Here is a 21,450-nt window from a genome sequence, read left to right on the forward strand (position 1 = left end):
TGTCTTTATGTCATGAACGCGGCATTTTGGCTTGCACTACGTCACTATAGTGTACGTCATAATCATTGTTGATTCTATCAAGCGAAAATATATATTTTTTCTAAAATCTTGGTACATCATTTTCATTAAGTAGTTGGAACACATCACAAAAATGAACCTTTAATTGATGTCATAATGGTGTTTGTCACAATGTGTAAATAATAATGTTGTGGACCGCTGTTTTGTGTTACTTGGCAACGACCAAACATCGGAACTGTTTTGAAGCTACCTAAAACACATTGAGGAAAAAAATGGGTTTCACATTGCTAAAGACCTTCGATTTATGAAGCAACTATTCGGCAACATTTTAGTCCTGCAAGGAATGCGTTGAGTTCTTTCAATATAGCTTTGCGACATCCATGGTAAGGGTCCAAGCATGGACACATTTTGCGTGTCAGAAAATGCCTCCAGCATCACTGATACGTTTATTAATAACCAGTAGATTATCATCGATGTGTCTGTCGTCTGTCATTGTGGTCAGGTAGCTACCTCAATCCAGCCACCCACCACATTCATTTATTGAGACGATTTTAATTTCACCAAATGCCATTCTGTCCCTACTCTGCTTATGCTCAGGTGTAGCAGAAGATGGCACAAGGCTATGCAACACTTATCAAGGAAGCCACTCTGCTCCTGGACAAGTTCAATGCAGACAAACAGTGTGTGGAGGAATTTACAGAGGATGCTTCAAAGGCCATCGAGGTAACTGTACCTAAATGGAGTAGTGTGTATGTATGGATGTGATGGATGAATTAATTTCATGCCCTATTATAAGGCATAAAGTTATCATGTTAAGGTAAGACCCAGATGCATACAACGTCAAGTTAACAGTTTAATAAGCCAACGGGGACAGGCAAAAGACAGGTCAAGGACAATAATCCAGATAGCTGGGGCAAAGGTACTGGACGGCAGGCAGAAAAGGTTAAACAGGAACAATCATGAGACAGGAACAGGGGGAAAACCGCTGGTAGGCTTTACGAAACAAAACGAACTGGCAACAGACAGAACACAGGTATAAATACACAGCGGTTAATGGGGAACATGGGCAACACCTGGAGGGGGGTGGAGACAATACCAAAGATAGGTGAAACAGATCAGGGTGTGACAGTAACCCCCCTGGGGCATACCTGGTTGACCGGGGTGTCGGCGTTGGAAATCTGCGATGAGGCCTGGGTCCAGGATGTCCCTGGCGGGGACCCAGCACCTCTCCTCCGGGCCATAACTCTCCCAGTCAACCAGGTACTGAAAATCCCTGCCCTGAGGTCAAACCTACTGGAGACGCCTCACTGTGTATGCCAGTTGGACGTTGATGAGACAGCCACTGCGAGAAGCTCCCGATTCCCCACATAGTAGTTCCTCTCCGTGCCATTGAGGCAGTGGGAGAAGAAGGCACAGGGATGCAGCTTAAGGTCCAGGGCAGAACGTTGGGACAGGACAGCCCCCACTCCAACATCCGAAGCATTCACCTCCAACACAAACTGTCGGGAAGGGTCAGGATGAACCAAGATAGGAGCACTGATGAAGTGATGTTTGAGGTCCCGGAACGCCCGTTCAGCGGCAGAGGACCACGTGAACGGAACCTTGGTCGAGGTGAGTGCAGACACGGGGGGAAGCCAAGGTGCTGTAACTCCGGCTAAAGCGCCGATAAAAGTTGACAAACCCCAGGAAACGTTACAGCTGCACTCTAGACGTAGGCTGAGGCCAATCCACCACCGCTGTCACGAACCGGTTCAACATGTCATGGAGAACATCATTTACCAGAGCCTGGAACACAGCAGGGGCATTGGTGAGGCCAAAAGGCATGACCAGATACTCGTAGTGGTAGCTGGCCATGTCGAAGACGGTCTTCCACTCGTCTCACTCTCGTATCCGCACCAGGTGGTAGGCGTTCCATAGATCCAGCTTGGAAAACACAATGCCCCCCTGGAGCGGCTCGAAGGCCGAGGAAATTAGTGGTAATGGGTAACGGTTCTTAACAATAATGTCATTGAGTCCCCGGTAGTCAAGGCACGGGGTCTTGTTCTTTTTCTCCATGAAGAAGAACCCTGCGCTGGCGGGAGGGGGACCGATAAATCCTGCAGCTAGGGAGTGCCCAATGTAGGTCTCCATAGCCTTGGTCTCCGCTCCCGACAGACCTCCCTAGCACCACGTCGCCCCTGGGACAAGGTCAATCCCACAGTCATAGGGTCGGTGCGGCGGAAGCGAAGTGGCCTGGGCCTTGCTGAACACTTCCCTGTTCAGCAAGGTACTCCGCGAGGATGGCGGAGAGGTCCAGGGCAACTTCCGTGCCCCCAGGAAGACGTCCTGGGGCAGGTTGCGCTGACTTCAGGCAATAGAAGTAGCAGAACGGACTCCAGCCCATGATGGCACCCGTAGACCAGTTGATGAGGGGGTTGTGTGGCTGGAGCATCCCAAAACCACGGGAATCTGAGGGGACTTGATGAGCAGAAATGGAATAGTCTCGCTGTGATTCCCTGACACCCGTAGGTTGATGGGAGTGAGTGACCCGGCCTATAGAGCGGCCATCTAGCGCTCTATCATCCATGGGAATGGAGAGGGGCTGAGGACCTGGAGAGATTTAGACTGGTTTCCCCACAGCAGAATGGCATAAAAAGGGGTGCGAGCAAGGGAAGCGGAAAAGTTCTCCATATGGCCCACCAGAGTACTCGCTCCTACCGGTGAGCCTGGTCTTTTTAAAGGACACAAAAGAGTCCCGCAATACAGACAACTCTTTGTGTTGATCCTGTATTACCATTCCGCTGGCGACAGCCCAGCCCTGCCTAGTTGACTCGGCCATCTTCGGCATCTCTCGGGGGAGGTCAGGAAGCGTAGGGATCTCTCGGCAATGGGACCGTCGGAGACTTCCGGGATGACGCGGAGGCCAGGTGGAATCCCTGGATGTTCGAGCAAAGTCGAATTTCCTCTCCCTCCGTTGTTCATCGATGCGGATGGTCAACGCGATGAGGGAATCAAGATCTGTAGGTAACTCCCGAGCAGCAAGCTCGTCCTTGATCTCCTCTGAGATGCCGTGCAGGAACATATCGAAGAACTCTTCCTGGTTCCAAGCACTCTCCGCTGCCAACGTGCGGAAATCCACTGCATAGTCTACCACACTGCGGGAGCTCTGCCGAAGCAGGATGAGCTTCCTCGAGCTTCTCTCCCAAAGAACAGGGCATCAAAAACCGTCACCTCTCCTACGAACCCCTTCGAACTAACACATATGGCCGGCTGTTGTTCGCATACATGAGTAGCCCAGGTGAAAGCCCTCCCGGACATCAGTGTGATGAGGTAGGCTATCTTGGAGCGATACAAGGGGAAGGAGGAGGGCTGAAGCTCGAAGACGAGGGCACACTGGGCTAGAAACGCCCGACAGGTGCTCGGCTCTCCATTGAAATGTTCCGGGGGAGGTAAGCGGAGCTCCCGAGAAGGCAGACTGATGGCGCTGCTAGCAGCTGTTTTACATTAGGGGCTGTGTGGTTACCACCGTGGTAGGCTGCCTCCCAGACAGCCCGCGGAATTGCTCGAGAAAAATGTCCAACGCCCAGTCATGGCGTTTAGCCAAAGTTTGGACCCCTCCATAAGGCCACAAAGTAATTCCTCGTGCCTCCCGATGGTGGCTCCTTGGGAGGAGATGGCGTCGCAGAGCTGGCCCGGGTCTGCTGGGTCAGTCATGGCCAGTTCGTACTATCACGTTTCAAGGTAAGACCCAGATGCAGACAACGCCAAACTAACAACAGTTTAATAATCCAACAGGGGCAGGCAAAAGACAGGTCAAGGAAAGGCAGGGGTCAATAATCCAGATAGGTGGGGCAAAGGTACTGGATGGCAGGCAGGCTCAGGACAGGCAGAAAAGGTAAAACCGGGAAAACTACAGGACATGAACAGAGGGAAAACTGCTGGTAGGCTGGACAAAACAAAACAAAACAAACTGGCAACAGACAATCAGATAACACAGGTGTAAATACACAGGGGATAATGGGGAAGATGGGCGACACCTGGAGGGGTGTAGAGACAATCACAAAGACAGGTGAAACAGATCAGGGTGTGACAAAAGCATGATTTTAAAGATAATGAAGGAGATCATTGATCCAATTAATGGTCAGACCGTTGCCATATACTGTATATCCATACTGTACTACAGCTTCGGTATTACAAACATTTCAGATAACAGTTTGTCTTTCTTACCACCAGAACCTGGATGCCTTGGATAAGAAGTTTATACTGGATATCGTTTCTGGATGCATTGAGCAAAAAAAGTTATTGGATGTTGTCATCAACGTCTTTTATGCTCAGAGTGGGAAATGCTTACTGAAGGCTGATCGTAACCAGTTAGCCAGTAAGTTCATCACATCATTTCAAGCATATATTATTTTGAATAACTTCAGAATTCTAGACAATGTTGATTTTGTTGTTTTAAATTTATGAATGAATAGGGATTCAATTGTAATGCTGGATGGGTGGGCGGGGGGCATTGCTTTCAAAAGCATGATCTGGCCACTTGTCTCTTCTATGCTTGCTATATTTGTGTTCCACAGTAATATGTTACTTCAGCATGTTCCTCATTGATGACCTTGGACTGGAGTGCTTCAGCAAGATTGTCAACTCTTTGGACATAAAAAAGATGCACAAAGTGAGAAAAGTACATTTTCTGTGATCTAATGGCACTTAGGAAGTTAGGATGCAACAACAATGCAATTTTTTCACAGTTTGGGTTAATGTTATGGCTCATAAAAGAAATCAACTTTCTCTGCCAATCTAGTCACTCACCCTAATATAGAGGGGGTTATCTGTGTGGTAGTTTTTGGGTCATGAAGTTTGAGTGTCAAAAATGTTAGCCTATTAAAGGCCCAGTGCAGTCAAAAATGTGATTTTTATATATATTTCCACACTATAAGGTCGGAATAATATTGTGAAAATGATGATAATACCCTTTTAGTGTAAGAGCTGTTTGAAAACACTGCCAGAGATATCAGTCTGTTTTGGTGGGATAAAGTTGTGGCCTGTGTGGTGACATCACCAGGCACTAAATTAGCTAATAGAACAATAAGAAAGAGCGTTCCAAACCTCTCTGTTATCCGATAACAGCTAGTTTTCCATTTTCCCAACCCTACTCAGACCACTCCCCGACAAGCCTAGCAAAATTTGGGCTTGAGAAATTGCTAAGAAGCGATTTTTGTTTATTTTTGACCATTTTTAATTTAAAACAATGCAGTAAGGTACTTAATTGTTACCCAGAAATGATTTGATATTGAGATAAAAATGGCTGCATTGGACCTTTAATGTAATGAAACCGTACTTGGACTGTGAATGACAGTATAAATTATGGTTTGGCAGTTCCTGAGTTTCTTCTTCAACATCACAAACCTCAGTACCTGGATCCAGGGGGAGTGGAGTCAGATCTATGATGCTGCCTATGTGGAGAGGAACTGGATTGCCCCGCTGCTAAGGTGCAGCACTGTAAAGACATTTATGTTATACCTAAATACATTGAATCACCACTTATTCTGTATTGTTTTGTTGTTGTCTTTATTATGTGCTGTTGCTGTCTTGCTCTTTGCCATCTCTTTTTCTAATAGCTACAGTTTTCACCCACTAGGTGGCGCCCTGAGATTGATATTCTGATGGCTCAGCTTGCATCCAGAATGTCTAGAGGGAGTCAGTTTAAAAAATCCACCAAGAAGAACACTGAGCCCCACGAATTTTCACTTACCAAACCCAAAGCTCGCCCCCTCCCTGCACCTGAGCCCATCCCCCTGCAAGAGAAACACCAGCTGGTCAGTTTCAAGTTTCAGTTTTACCAGAGGCTCCCACATGAAAAAAATACTACAGTTTACTATAGAATACTACAGTATTTACTATAAATGTATGTATAACATAGAATACTATACTGCACACTAGTATGCCTCTATCATGTGTAGTACTTACTATAGAATGCTGTAGTATATTGTAGAACACAATAGTAAACAGTATAGCAATCGGCAAAAGCACTAAACTTTATTAAACTATTTATTTATATTTTTATTTAACCTTTATTTAACTAGGCATTTCAGTTAAGAACAAATTCTTATTTACAATGACGGCCTAACAAAAGGCAAAAGGCCTCCTGCGGGGACGGGGGTTAGGATTAAAAATGAATTCAAACAAAATATAGGACAAAGCACACATCATGACAAGAGAGACAACACAACACTACATAAAGAGAGACCTAAGACAACAACATAGCATGGCAGTAACACATGACAACACAGCATGGTAGCAACACAACATGACAACAACATGGTAGCAACACAACATGGCAGCAGCACAAAAGATGGTACAAATTATTTTTGGCACAGTCAACAGCACAAAGGGCAAGAAGGTAGAGACAACAATACATCACGCAAAGCAGCCACAACTGTCAGTGAGAGTGTCCATGATTGAGTCTTTGAATGAAGCGATTGAGATAAAACTGTCCAGTTTGAGTGTTTGCTGCAGCTCGTTCCAGTCGCTAGCTGCAGCGAACTGAAAGGTCGAGCAACCCAGGGATGTGTGTGCTTTGGGGACCTTAAACAGAATGTGACTGGCAGAACAGGTGTACTGTAGTAAATACTACAGTATTTAATTTGCATATACCCTGCCCATTCCCTTCCCCCATATCCCAATTTGTGCCACCCATAAGCGAGAAACCTACATGCCAAATATAGACCTTTTTTTTTTATATATATATTTTTTTCCACCATTATTGAACCAGGTAGGCAAGTTGAGAACAAGTTCTCATTTACAACTGCGACCTGGCCAAGATAAAGCAAATTATTCCGTAAATGACTTAAATGCAGTGCGACAGAAACAACAACACAGAGTTACTCATGGAATAAACAAGCGTACAGTCAATAACACAATAGGGAAAAAAAGTCAATATACAGTGTGTGTAAATGGCATGAGGAGGTAAGGCAATAAATAGGCCATAGTAGCAAAATAATTACAATTTAGCAGATTAACACGGGAGTGATAGATGAGCAGATGATGGTGTGTAAGTAGCGATACTGGTGATATATATTGTGTTCAATACAGAAAATATAATTTATTTTACATTTATTTAACTAGGCAAGTCAGTTAAGAACAAATTCTTATTTACAATGGCGGCCTAGAAACAGTGGGTTTACTGCCTTGTTCAGGGGCAGAACGACAGATTTTTAACATGTCAGCTCGGGGATTCGATCATAGCAACCTTTCAGTTACTGGACCAACGCCCAACCACTAGGCTACCTGCCGCCCCAGAAGAGCTGAACTATCTGTTCAGATCCCAGTCCTACCTACAGATTCTGGAAAATTTGCTCTTTTAGTATTTCTCCAGTAGGTTTCCTCAAGGAAAAAGACCCCACTTCTATATTAAAGATAATAAAACAAAACACCTAAAATACTACAGTACAACAGTAATGTCTGCAAAAACACTACAGTAAATACTACAGTATACTACAATTTGTAAAAAGACTACATTAATTACTATAGTGAATACTACAGTAAAGCCTGCAAAACACTACAGTGAATACTATAGTATTTATGCCATAGTATACTACAGTATTTTTTTATGTACGCTACCACTGTACAATAGTGCTTTTTTTATTTGGAAACAGGTCCAAAGTCAGAACCTTATTGACACAATATCATAGTAGATAGGCTATTCTATTTTTATAACCTTCATAGTGACCGCTGCTTATTGTTTCATAGGTACCAACCAGCACCTACAGAGTTCCAAAAGAGAAGCAGGTCATGGAGGAGGTCAAACAGAGGAACCGTCAGAAGGCAGAGGTATGTTGTGTCTGGTATCTTATTTCAACACCTAGTTTTCTCCTGCGCTCATACATGCAATAAACCCTGGGTTTTCTTTTCCACCCACAGCAAGTTCTGTATGAGGCCAACACTCAACAGTTCAAGTGTGCAAACCCACAAAAGTCTGAGCGCACCAAGGTAGGTGAATGTTCCACGTAAGAGATTTTAAAATACATTTTCTTGCTTCAAGGTTTTTTTTCTTCTATATGGGTATCCTGTTTCCATCCAGCTTAATCATACTGTACTGTCTGATTTACAGAGTGTCATGTCCCAGATTGTACGAAGCCATGATGCCCAGCTCAAGTTTGATTCACTCCACACCTCTGGAACCCCAGCCACCCATAAGGTAGCTCTCACATGATACAGAAATCATATACCGTAACTGACAGACACACTTGTCTATGTGCGTGTGTGTATACCCATGTGTATTTGTATATTTCCACCAGCTTAACAACCTGCCCATCAGGCTCAACACCACGGCCATCCTGCGGGAGGGGGCTCTGTATAACCGTCAGGTGGAGGAGGAACTACGCAGGTACGACACAATATAATCCCTGCATCTGTGCCTCCTATATCAGTTGTGCCACTATACTTCAGGAATTAATCACTATTGCCGACTGTATAGTTGACATATTTGACATAAAAAACTAGCTGCGCTAGTGGGACACCTATGACGGCAGCTAAAGTGGAGAGTTTTAATAATGTGTGCTGGGTGTGTTACGGTAACACAGGATGGAGCAACTTGTGGAGGGGGCGGGCGAGCCCTCCTCGTTCCTGCAGTGGCAGAAGGAGATGCGGGAGCGTGATCTCCAGGAAGAGCTGGCCCAGGTGGAGCGTCGCCGTCTGGAGGGTCGCATCAGCTACGAGGAGGCTGCTCTCGCCCACACCCGCATCATGGAGCGCAACCAGAAGACTGCACTGCTAAAGAAGGAAGAGGTGTGTGTTATTAGAATGCATTATTAATGTGTTCATAGTGTTATTCAGTTTTGGAATCATTGAATCGTTGAGAAAGTGTAATTGGCTATATTAAGTGTTCCTGTCTTTGTGAGTCTCTTTGATGGAGCCTGTCCTGTTTATGATTGTTTGCAGACTGCCAAGCTGATGCAAAGATACGCAAACAAGCGGTTGCAGGAGGAGAAAGAGATGAGAGACCTGGTGCAACAGGTGGCAGATGGACACAAAAACTCAAAAGCAGCTAAAGTGAAGTTGCAGGAGTTCAAACAGCGAATAGGTGACTAAACTATAGCAATACATCACCCACTGTTCCCACATTTTTATTTATTTTATTTTACCTTTATTTAACTAGGGATGAGAAATGTACCCTTTCTCAATTACACCTGCTTTGGTGTTGTGGTGCAGCAGACAGTGCTTGGCGAATTGGGGTCTCATTTCTGTGTGCTTTTGTGTACGTTTGCATTCCAGTAAAGGAAGTGTCGGAGCAGAGTGGGGAACTCCTTCGTCAGGCCCTGGAGGAAGCACAGGCAGAGCTGAGCAGGAAGTTTGAGATTATCTGTCAGATCCGGGCCATTGAGTCTGTCCCCCTCATCAGGCACAAGTTTGTGGATGAAACAGAGGTGAGCAGGAGAATGGATCTTGCCAACATAATAGAGTATAAAGGCATTTTGCTGGGTTCTCTCAGAAGAAGGTTGACTTTTATGATGAACAATATACTCTATTCTGATCTCTCCCTGTCAAAGACAGCAGGACATGACCTGCTTGGGGAGATGTCCCTGGCTGAGCTGCGGGAGCGTCTGGCCATGCTGAGGGATGCAGAGCATAGAGAGCATCAGGACAGGAGGGGGCGCATTCTGGAGGACAAGAAAAGCAGGGAGCAGCTTTTGCTGGAGCAGCTGGACACCATCGCCCTCCACAGGACAGCCCTGGGACAGGCTGCTGCACGCAGGTCAGAGCAACTAAGACACTCGCATGCCTGGCTTGCACACAGAAGGCATGTCTGAGATGTACAGTATCCTAATGTGCATATGGTGTGAGGCAGGCAGGAGGAGAAGAGAGCAAGGCGGGAGCTGCAGCAGGGAGTAGCCGAGGACGAGAGGGTGGTGGCTTTGCAGAGAAGGCTGGAGGAGAGGCAGCAGGAGCGCCAGAGGCTGAAGCAGGGAGAGAAAACCAAAGCCAAGATTAGTGAGCAATCTGCCACTCATGCCCTCAAGAGCTGGAATCACAGGAAGGTAAGCATAAACAGAAATATAAATATTCCAAGCTGTGTTTGGATTTGCTAGAAGATGTTCAATAACCAGCTTATCACGCTCTCATCCCAATCATGTGTGTGTGTGTGTGTGTGTGTGTGTGTGTGTGTGTGTGTGTGTGTGTGTGTGTGTGTGTGTGTGTGTGTGTGTGTGTGTGTGTGTGTGTGTGTGTGTGTGTGTGTGTGTGTGAGCAGCAAAAACTGGAGGAACAACACTGGGCAGATTTGGAGCAAAGATTGGAGCGTCAGGTCCAGCAGGAAGCTCCTAACACTCTCTCCCAGAAGAAAAATACTCAAGGTCTAGACATCAGCCTCTGAATGTCATTCTCCTAGCATAAGGACCATATTGCATGTTTGCTCCAAGTCTTTGAGAAGCCCTAATTTCATATAACAAGTACAACATGCATTTTGTATTTACTTTTGTTAAGGCTACTATTGCTACTCTTATCAAGAGGATGTCAGCATGTAAAGTTGAAAAACAAAAAATATTTTGTTGTGCTCTTATGCCACTGTACAATTTAAAGTGAACCCAAATCTTTGAACTATGTGTTTTATTTCCTTACGTTTGATTTGATTTAGTTACATTGGAATACCCATGCATGGGTGAAAATGGGCGCATTCGAAATAGCAGCGAGTAGAGAGAGACTGACTGATCGACAAATCACTCTGAATGTTATTTGAAGATCAGTCAGTCAGTCAGTCACAAATTACCCATGATACATCATTCCCGGTTTTGATGCTCTTGAACGCCGTCATGTGTAATTTCGACGCAAAATTTACATACCCATTCGACTCGCGTTTGGGAGAATTTTTGCATTTTAGTTTACTCTAATTATTTCAACCTGCTAACGTTACGTTAATTATCCTAACATGCTATGAAAAGTCACTGCTGACAGTGAGCTACTCACATATGCAAAGCAGCGACACTACTGCAGTTCATCCAAGTTTGAACCCAAAAGTATCTCTCAGAAAGGTAACAACCAACATATACATTAGCTTGGTATCTTTTTTGTTAATGTACGAATGTTGAAATACTATTTCATACATGTCTGCTTTTTAAACGAATTAGCTAGTTAACGTTAGCTAACAGTTTGCCTGTTTTTCTTTTACTTGGCCAGCGAGGGAAAAATATAAACACGTCCGTTAGCTAACGTTAGTTTAACAAACGTAGTTCGTAACAACAATTGATTAGTAAGTTAACTAAAGAGCTTGCTAGTTAACTTACTAATCAATTGTTACTTACTACGTTGATGGAAGATACAGGTAACTGCCCAAATAATGGAAAAACCGAGTAAATGAGGGATACCAAAGTATATTGATTTCTGATTTAATTAAGCAATTAACATCCCACCATGCTTAGGGTCATGTATAAAAAATAACGTTTTATTGGTCGCATAACGTTACACATATTTAACAGATGTTATTGCGGCTGTAGCAAAACACTTATAGTAATATCCAACAATACACATCTACAAGTAAAATAATGGAAATATAGAAATATTTGCCAGAGCAATGTCGGTGCGGAGTATAAATATGTATGTGGTTGTGTGTGAGTATGTGTGATGGGATGTAAAATGCTGGGCAAGCCATTATTTTCGCAATTTTTGACTACCATGCATGACAATGCCCCCATCACTGAATGATTTGATGAGCATAAACGATGTAAACCATATGCCATGGCCATTTCAGTCACCAGATCTCAACCAATTTGAACACCTATGGGAGATTCTGGAGCGGCACCTGAGACAGCTATTTACACCACCATCAACAACACGCCAAATGATGGAATTTCTCATAGAAGAATAGTGTCGCATCCCTCCAATAGAGTTCCAGACACTTGTAGATATGCCAAGGTGCATTGAAGCTGTTCTGGCTTGTGGTGGCCCAACGCATGTTATGTTGGTGTTTGTTTTATTTTGGTAGTTACCTGTGGTTTTAGCTACTTTAGTTATGTAGCTTGTAAGTTCAAGTTCCATTATCTGCTATTATTGTTGCAGGAAGTATAGGCTGTCTATAATGTTGTTACATCCTCAGTGTGTGTCATTTATTTTGCAGTGACAACATGAGTGAGGTAAGTCTGTACTCGTTCCCTATTAATCAGACCAACACCTCTTTCCTCTCCCTTTGTCTACTGATGTGTGTTTACACTCTTCTGTTGCTTGACTATACCCTACCCATATGCGTCCAGGTTGAGCAAGATAGAATAGAGATCCCTGATACCAGATGCTCCAACAATACAAATGAAGGCACAGCAGACGGCAGCAACACGTCACACCTTGAGACCATAGAGGTGCAGGAGAGCAGTGAGTAAAGGCCCATATATACTCCTCTCCATAAGTATTTGGACAGTGAATCTATTATTTTATTTATTTTAAATACAGTACCAGTTAAAAGTTTGGACACAACTACTCATTCCAGGGTTTTTCTTTATTTTTACTATTTTCTACATTGTAGAATAATAGTGAAGACATGGAATCATGTAGTAGGCAAAAAAATATATTTTATATTCTTCAAAGTAGCCACCCTTTGCCTTGATGGCAGCGTTGCACACGCTTGGCATTCTCTCAACCAGCTTCATGGGGAATGCTTTTGCAACCGCCTTGAAGTAGTTCCCACATATGCTGAGCACTTGTTGGCTGCTTTTTCTTCACTCTGCGGTCTAACTCATCCCAGACCATCTCAATTGGGTTGAGGTCAGGTGATTGTGGAGGCCAGATCATCTGATGCAACACCATCACTCTTTTTATTGGTCAAATAGCCCTTACAGAGCCCGGAGGTGTGTTTTGGGTCATTGTTCTATTGAAAAACAAATGATAGTCCCACTAAGCGCAAACCAGATGGGATGGTGTATCGTTGCAGAATGCTGTGGTAGCCATGTGTGTTAAGTGTGCCTTGAATTCTAAGTAAATCACTGATGGTGTCACCAGCAAAGCACCCTCACCACCACCTCCATGCTTCCTGGTGGGAACTGCACATGCAGAGATAATCCGTTCACCTACACCTACTCGGCGGTTGGAACCAAAAATCTGAAGTGTTCCACTGGTCTAATGTCCATTGCTCATGTTTCTTGGCCCAAGCAAGTCTCTTCTTATTGGTGTCCTTTTTAGTAGTGGTTTCTTTGCAGCAATTCGACCATGAAGGCCCGATTTCACACATTCTCTGACCAGTTAATGTTGAGATGTCTGTTACTTGAACTTATCCTCTGCAGCAGAGGTAACTCAGGGTCTTCCTTTCCTGTGGTGGTCATCATGAGAGCCAGTTTCATCATAGCGCTTGATGGTTTTTGCGACTGCACTTGAAGAAACTTTCAAAGTTTTGACATTTTCTGGATTTACTGACATTCACGTCTTAAAGTAATGATGGACTGTCATTTCTCTTTGAGCTGCTCTTGCCATAATATGGACTTGGTCTTTTACCAAATAGGGCTATCTTCTGTATACCACCCCTAACTTGTCACAACACAAGTGATTGGCTCAAACGCATTAAGAAGGAAAGAAAAATCCACAAATTAACTTAGCAAGCCACACCTGTTAATTGAAATGCATTCCAGGTGACTACCTCATGAAGCTGATTGAGAGAATGCCAAGAGTGTGCAAAGGGTAGCTACTTTGAAGAATCTGCTACATTATTCTATTCCATGTGTTATTTCATAGTTTTGATGTCTTCACTATTATTCTACAATGTAGAAAATAGTAAAAAACAAAGAAGCCTTGAATGAGTAGGTGTGTCCAGACTTGACTGGTACTGTATATATTCAAGCATTTTGGATTTTGAGATCAAATGTTTCATATGTGACAGTACATTATGTCACCTTTTATATTTGAGGGTATTTTCTATGGGGTGAATTTAGTGCCAACAGAGATTTGTATTTGAATTCCATAATTTATGCTCAAATTGAATAATTGAATAAATAAAACTTCTATTTCATTATTGGAAATTGAATGAATATTGAATTCCGTTTTCAAATTCAATATTTATAAATTCAGTTTCAATATGATAGATATTGCATTCATTGTATGTATCAAGTTTACAAACTGTCATTTAAGTTACTCAAAGTTTCATGTATTCATCTTCTCAGATCCATTCTAAGTATTTTGACCTCAACCTTTTTCCACATTTTCTTACATTACAGCCTTATTCTAAAATGGATTAAGTTTTAATATTACTAGGCAAGTCAGTTAAGAAGAAATTCTTATTTTCAATGACGGCCTAGGAACAGTGGGTTAACTGCCTGTTCAGGGGCAGAATGACAGATTTGTACCTTGTCAGCTCGGGGATTTGAACTTGCAACCTTTCGGTTACTAGTCCAACGCTCTAACCACTAGGCTACTCTGCCGCCCCAAATAAATAAAACCATTTCCTCATCAATCTACACACAATACCCCATAATGACAAAGTGAAAACAGGTTTTTAGGAAATGTGGCAAATTTATTAAAATGTAAAAATAAATATCTTATTTACATACGTTTTCAGACCCTTTGCTGGGAGACTCAAAATTGAGCTCAGGTGCATCTTGTTTCAATTGATCATCCTTGAGATTTCAACAACTTGGGAGTCCACCTGGAAAGGCAAACACCTGTCTATATAAAGGTCCCACAGTTGACGGTGCATGTCAGAGCAAAAACCAAGCCATGAAGTCGAAGGAATTGTCCGTAGAGCGCTGAGAGAGGATTGTGTTGAGGCACAGATCTGGGGAAGGGTACCAAAAAAATGTCTGCACCATTGAAGGTCCCCAAGAAACCAGTGGCTTCCATCATTCTGAAATAGAAGATGTTTGGAACCACCAAGACTCTTCCTAGAGCTGGCCGCCTAGCCAAACTGAGCAATTTTGGAGAAGGGTCTTGGTCAGGCAGGTTACCAAGAACCCGAGGGTCACTCTGACAGTGCTCCGGAGTTCCTCTGTAGACATGGAGAACCTTCCAGAAGGACAACCATCTCTGCAGCACTCCACTAATCAGGCCTTTATGGTACAGTGGCCAGACGGAAGCCACTCCTCAGTAAAAGGCACATGACAGCCCGCTTGGAGTTTGTCTAAAGGCACCTGAAGGACTCTGACCATGAGAAACAAGATTCTCTGGTCTGATGAAACCAAAATTGAACTCTTTGGCCTGAATGCCAAGTGTCACGTCTGGAGGAAACCTGGCACCATTCCTACAGTGAAGCATGGTGGTGGCAGCAACATACTGAGGATGTTTTTCAGCGCCAGGGACTGGGAGACTAGTTAGGATCGAGGGTTTGAGCCAGGTCTCCTGCATGTCATGACTGTGCTAGCCCACCTAGCTAAAATCCATTGAGAGGAGCTCAGGAAGCTAACAAGTCTTCATGTCTCCAGCAAGGCTACTCATTAAAAGAGCCACGTCGGTCACATTCCCACCACCCTTTGACCTTCTTATTAAAGAGACCCATCCAAGTCACAGGACCCATGCCTCGGCTTTAGCTTGGCAGGCTAACAGTCTTAACCTATGTAACGCCGTTTGGGTCTTTGCGTGTCAAAACACTGGTGCTTTTAATTTCACACATCAAATAACACTTTTATATTATATAATGCTGTGTGTGCTGAATTTGCACGTGAAAGCAAAGCGCCACAACTATGATCAGTACCACTGTCAAAGCTGTACAAAAAAAGTCTGCAAACAAGAATACACCGGCCACGAGCGATATGTTCACGATACCGCGTTGGTAATAAGGCATTTTGTTCGACCGAATGGGAAAATGTCTGTGAGCATTTGAAATAAGATCAGGATAATAAAAAAAATGCAAATATCTTTTGATACAGATGTTTACTAGAAACTGCTGTGTAGCTAGCTAACTTTGGCTTAGTAGCTAGCTAGCACCAATGCAACCAGCCTGAAAACAATGACCAGTAGAAACTGCAGTCATTTTCACTATTCTTAGCAATGATTTCAAATCAAATTTTATTTCTCACATGCGCCGAATACAACAAGTGTAGACTTGTTAGGAATCCTTCTAAGTATTAGCTAGGTAGCCACTTGTTCGCCTATTGAAATTGAACTTCAGTTTGGAAAATAACTAGCCAGCTACTTAACCCTGTTGCCCAAAGCTAACGTTATAAGCAGCCAGCTAGCTTCATCTGGAGACTTGACCGGACCGGGTTATGTGTTGTGAAGCTTGCCACAATAGTGGACTTTGCGGTTCGCTTTCAAAATAAAAAGTACCTATTTGAAAGTGACGCAGAAGGTTACAATTGGTGGAATCATTAGACTTGATAATGTTTAGACTAGATAATGTTGGAATGTGGAGCAATGAAATGGGCTATCCGGTCTACTCGTTGACACACACAGAACACAACTGAAGAGTTTACGCAAATATTGGCATTGTAGCTGTTATTGTGGGATTGTGACTGTGATATCACCTCCCCAGTCTGCCTATTGTGCATATTGACATTCATTTTGCACTGTACAATTTAACCTAAGGATTGGGGATCAATGAAATGGAGTATCAGTCTACTCAGTACCCAGTTATCAGCAGTGGTGTAAAGTGTTTTTTAAAGTACTACTTAAATAGTTTTTTTGTGTGTCTGTACTTTACTATTTATATTTTTGACAACTTTTAATTCACTATTTTCCTAAAGAAAATAATGTACTTTTTACTCCATACATTTTCCCTGACACCAAAAAGTACTCGTTACATTTTGAATGCTTAGCAGGACAGGAAACTGGTCCAATTCACACACAAGAGAACATCCCTGGCCATCCCAGACTCACTAAACACAAGTGCTTCATTTGTAAATTATGTTGGAGTGTGCCCCTGGCTACCCGTATCCAGGGCATACAATACATTTTTGGTCCACCAGCCACTGTGGCAAGTAGATTTAAAAATCTACCAGCCACTCAGATTTACCAGCCAAAATATTTCAAAATTGCACCAAAACTCAAGTCTGAGCATTCTGTGTAATGTTTCTAAAACAGTAAACGCATTACTATGGTATATTGAATAATTACATTTTTTTGTGACCTGAGTCTTTTAACTAAAATATCACAGATGAGACAAATGTTCATCTGCCCCTTGTAAGGGCAGGAGGTTACCGTTGTTGTGCGACTCAAGTCATGTTTGTGCCTGTGAGATTGTCTGACTCGTAGAAGCGTTGTCTTCTCTTCCCTAGCAGTTTGCGTAGTACTTTGCAATTAATTTACCAGCTATGAAACACAACGGCTATAAATGTGATCATACTTTTTTTATTGAGAAATGCCCTGGTTGGATATCTTTAGGAGGGCGGTCACGTGGTTCCAAGGCAGAGATCCTGAATTCAATTCTCGATATCAGCTGAATGAGGGGGAAGCGGTACTCTATAAGCAAGCAGCTTGTCGTCCTTTACATAAACTTCCTGAAATTATCCCTATAGGCTTTAGCTAAGTGGGCTAACAGACTTGTGAAATTCAAGAGACCTGGTTCGAACCCAGTCAGCCACAAGATTTAAATAGGGAGTGTAAAGGTTATCCTAAGAAGGGCTGTGACAGGGCTTTTCAACAATACTGAACAAAAATATAAATGCAACAGGTTAAGTGTTGGTCCCATGTTTCATGAGCTGAAATAAAAGATCCCAGAAATGTTCCATACGCACAAAGGTTTGCTCAAATTTTGTGAACAAATTTGTTTACGTCCCTGTTAGTGAGCATTGATCCTTTGCCAAGATAATCCATCCACCTGAAATGTGTGGCAAATCAAAAAGGTGATTAAACAGCATGATCATTGCACAGGTGCACCTTGTGCTGAGGACAATAAAAGGCCACTCTTAAATGCGCAGTTGTCACAACACAATGCCACAGATCTCTTATTTTGAGGGTACACACAATTGGCATGCTGACTGCAGGAATGTCCACCAGAGCTGTCGCCAGAGAATTTAATGTTAATTTCTCTACCGTAAGCCTTCGTTTTGAAGAATTTGGCAGTATGTCCAACCGCAGAACACGTGTAACCACGCCAGTCTAGGACCTCCACACCCAGGCTTCTTCACCTGCAGGGTCATCTGAGACGGGCCACCCGGACAGCTGATAAAACCGAGGAGTATTTATGTCTGTAATAAAGCCCTTTTTTGGGGGAAAAACTCATTCTGATTGGCTGTGCTTGGCTCCCCAGTGGGTGGGCCTATGCCCTCCCAGGCCCACCCACGGCTGCGCCACTGCCCAGTCATGTGAAATCGATTTAGATTTGGGCCTAATTCATTATTTTCAATTGACTGATTTCCTTAAATTAACTAACTCAGTAAAATCCTTAATTGTTGTATGTTGCGTTTCTATTTTTGTTCAGTCTATATTCTTAGAAGGGAGAATCACAATTTTTTAATTCGGTCTCTAACGTGTTCTGCACGGCCTGTGATAATCATAGAGGGAAACAGAAGGCATGTCCATGTTCCAGAGTCCTCACTTTGAGGAATGTGGTCATGTAAATGTGGTAAATGTAATAGCTTATTGCCAAAACAGTAAAAACACTAGAGCCAAATTCATAGAAAGAAAATGAATGCAATATGCCACATTTGCTTCAGAAACCGCCAGAAGCTTCTGTTTACCACAGAGAGTTTGATCTGTTCTCCTCTACCTTTCCTGGCTGGCATAGTACCAGGATGTTGTCTGGTTTTGAATCTGAATTTATAGACCTGGATTTGAAAATCTGAATGCATATGAGAAGTTGAATGTATTAAACTTTGATTAACTGAAATGATAGTTTGTAAACTTGGTGAACGACAGTGAATGCAATATCTACCATATTGAAACTTTTAATATATAAATATTGAATTTTAATATTAAATTCAATGCGAAATTGAATTCATTTCTGTTTCTAATCATGAAATACTTGTTCAATTTCTGAATTCAATTATTCAATTTGTGCATTACAAATTCAAACATAAATTAAATATCCTAATACAAATTCTAAACTATGGAATTCAAATACAATTTCTGTTGGCACAATTTTCATACATATGATTTACTGATTTTAGAAATGAAAGCACTATATCTAGTCCCTCCATTTGAGGAAGTAATATGTATTTGGCCAAATTTGCTTATAGTGTATTGAAGTAGTCAATAGTTAAGTATTTGAACCCATATTCCTTGTACTCAATGACTGTCAAGCTTGTGACTACAAACTCTTTGGATGCATTTGCAGTTTGTCTTGGTTCTGTTTCAGATTATGCTTTGCCCAGTTGGAACTGCATGGGGAATAGTTTTGGAGTCACTTTTATTGTAAATAAGAATAGGAGATGTTTTTGAACACTCCTACTTTAATGTAGATGCTACCATGATTACTCATTATTCAGGACTATCCGTAATCATGGTAGCATCCACATTTAATGTAGGAGTGTTCAGAAACGTATTGTTAATTACAATACAATTTACTCCAATGACATACATTCACCATTCAATTCCTATTGAGTACAACATAATCTGGAACACACCCAAAATAAACTGCAAATGCATCCAACAAAGTTCTTTCATTTATAAACTGTAAACAGATATGTATGAAAATAACCTCAAATAAAAGGTGGCATTGTACTATCGCCTCATGAAACATTTTGATCTCAAATTCAGAATGCTGGCGTATAGAGCCAAATTAAAAGTTTAGGCGTCACTGTTCAGATGAATACAGTGGCGTATACCAGTAGGCTTTTTTGTCTGTATGCAGGTGTGATTGTTTCTCTGACCCTTTGACAGGTGATCCCTTGGTTGCGGAAGAGGAAATGGTTGATTTGACCTACCAGGTTTTTCCATCATTTGTGGACCTCACCAACAACAATGACCCAATAGTGGTGAGTGCAAATCTGCAAGTAGCCAATCGCATTTAATTGTCACTTCACATGGTGTATGTGATTTTTAATATACTCTTTTGCTGTTTGATATTGACTCAATTTCCCTGGCCTTTGTCGTCCATTGCAGGTTGTAGATGGTGAGTTTTTAGCTGAATATCATCATTTAGAAATGTGATTTATATGTTGAGTTGAGGCTAGTGTTGAATGCCTTTTGTGGGTCCAAAACAAGGTCCAACGCGAAGACGTGACTGGGAAAGTTACGTGCTGAGCAGTGATGAAGAAGAGGCAGCTGTTATTGTTCCTGACAGTCCAGCGACAGCCCCCCTCTCCACTGCCCCTGAGCCCAGCAGCACAGCCAGGTGAGACCGATCAGACTACCCTGCTTACCTTACTATAACCTGGACAATTGTGACTGTAGCACCACTCTAAAGGTGTGGTTAAAATGCATGGATTCTGTTGTTCACAGATCAACCCCAACAACAATCAGTTGTCCCATCTGTATGGACACGTTTGGAGAGGTAAGTCAGACTTTCACTTTTCCCTTGATGTTAAGCCTCTGGAAACTGGCTGGCTGTTGTGTGAAGCATTAATTGTGTGCACCTTGTAAACAAGCTTCTGCCGCACCCCTCAGATAATTGATGGTGGGAGAACACTTGTCTCCTCCCAGTGTGGTCACCTGTTCTGCAACACATGCATACGTGATTCACTTGCCAAATCACAGACATGCCCAACCTGCAGGAAGAAACTGAATCATCAGCAGTATCATCAAATTTACATCTAATCTGTGTTCTTCTTAAACATATTCCGATTGTTGGGGCTTTTTGCACATTGCTTGATGGTTTGGTTCTATGTTCTTTGTTTATGTATGGTTTAATGGTCTTGTCATCTATATCTTAAATTTGCACAAATGTTTTTTTTTTACTGGCCACATGTGGGTTTAACACATTTGAGGGAGGAGAATGTAACCAATCAATCATACACGTCGTTGTACGATTGCCTCACTGTACACTATGAAAGTGTATTGTGTACAACATTTTCATCTAATAGTTGTGTTGTAAATGTGTGTTATGCCTGTGTTTAGACCATCTAGATTACATTTCACTGTTGTGACCCAAAGCATTCTTGAGAGCTCAAAGAAACGCAACTATTTCGTTTGTCCATATGTATTGTTTATAAATAAAGTATTTGTTTTTAGCCCTTTCTGTGTGTTAAAAAAAACTTTTGTATAAATATTTATTAGTTCAGATATTGGGTTGGCAGGTAGTCTAGTGGTTAGCGCGTTGAGCCTGTTCCCCGGGAGGCGTCATTGTAAATATACATTTGTTCTTTAACTGACTTTGCCTAGTTAAATAAAATAAATTGGGCCCCTGTATAGTATGAGATTTGCAACACACATTGAAGAGAATGGGGTGGAGAAAAGTCGAAATCAGGAAGTACAGTTAAACTAATGTTTGCCCCTAGGAAAAAAATAATTTAATTAAAGCATTGTGTGTGTGTGTGTGTGTGTGTGTGTGTTCATTGATTTAATTCAGTTTGCCTGGAGACATCAAGGCCAGTTTGATTTTCTGGTTAGTGTTCTGCGGTTGCGCATTCAGTTACCGAAAACTCGTAAGTAAAATCACATGATTTGTGTCTT

The 21,450-nt window shown here is 42.4% G+C and overlaps 2 protein-coding genes and 1 non-coding gene across 3 annotated transcripts; all 3 read left to right on the forward strand.

Moving 5' to 3' along the window:
* Positions 1-274: 274 nt before the first annotated feature.
* Positions 275-10,579, forward strand: cfap99 (cilia and flagella associated protein 99). The gene is made up of 16 exons (XM_064955616.1): positions 275-401; positions 616-741; positions 4,231-4,375; positions 4,575-4,669; positions 5,374-5,486; positions 5,636-5,813; positions 7,747-7,827; positions 7,918-7,986; positions 8,108-8,194; positions 8,295-8,383; positions 8,580-8,784; positions 8,938-9,079; positions 9,271-9,422; positions 9,546-9,751; positions 9,845-10,034; positions 10,247-10,579. Exons 2-16 carry the CDS (start codon positions 628-630, stop codon positions 10,367-10,369), a joined length of 1,989 nt encoding a protein of 662 aa, XP_064811688.1. The 5' UTR covers positions 275-401; positions 616-627; the 3' UTR covers positions 10,370-10,579.
* Positions 7,344-7,399, forward strand: LOC135527301 (U7 small nuclear RNA). Its single transcript, XR_010453419.1, has one exon. It is a non-coding gene; the product is annotated as a U7 small nuclear RNA (small nuclear RNA).
* A 165-nt stretch (positions 10,580-10,744) lies between the features above and the next one.
* LOC135526951 (E3 ubiquitin-protein ligase RNF4-like) lies at positions 10,745-21,014 on the forward strand. Its single transcript, XM_064955617.1, has 6 exons — positions 10,745-11,024; positions 12,240-12,354; positions 19,720-19,824; positions 20,041-20,173; positions 20,281-20,332; positions 20,446-21,014. Exons 1-6 carry the CDS (start codon positions 10,962-10,964, stop codon positions 20,593-20,595), a joined length of 618 nt encoding a protein of 205 aa, XP_064811689.1. The 5' UTR covers positions 10,745-10,961; the 3' UTR covers positions 20,596-21,014.
* Positions 21,015-21,450: the final 436 nt, after the last annotated feature.

The sequence above is a fragment of the Oncorhynchus masou genome, chromosome 32, assembly GCF_036934945.1.
Source record: "Oncorhynchus masou masou isolate Uvic2021 chromosome 32, UVic_Omas_1.1, whole genome shotgun sequence".
Taxonomy (NCBI): Eukaryota; Metazoa; Chordata; class Actinopteri; order Salmoniformes; family Salmonidae; genus Oncorhynchus; species Oncorhynchus masou.

Bases quoted from the DNA above. Each gene is read 5' to 3' on its own strand.
- cfap99 (XM_064955616.1), top strand. From the start codon at position 628: ATGGCACAAGGCTATGCAACACTTATCAAGGAAGCCACTCTGCTCCTG. The intron at 4,376-4,574 runs GTAAGTTCATCA...TGTGTTCCACAG, and splicing joins TGATCGTAACCAGTTAGCCA to TAATATGTTACTTCAGCATG. The intron at 4,670-5,373 runs GTGAGAAAAGTA...ATGGTTTGGCAG, and splicing joins ACATAAAAAAGATGCACAAA to TTCCTGAGTTTCTTCTTCAA.
- LOC135526951 (XM_064955617.1), top strand. From the start codon at position 10,962: ATGCAAAGCAGCGACACTACTGCAGTTCATCCAAGTTTGAACCCAAAA. The intron at 11,025-12,239 runs GTAACAACCAAC...ATATGCGTCCAG, and splicing joins CAAAAGTATCTCTCAGAAAG to GTTGAGCAAGATAGAATAGA. The intron at 20,174-20,280 runs GTGAGACCGATC...TGTTGTTCACAG, and splicing joins GAGCCCAGCAGCACAGCCAG to ATCAACCCCAACAACAATCA.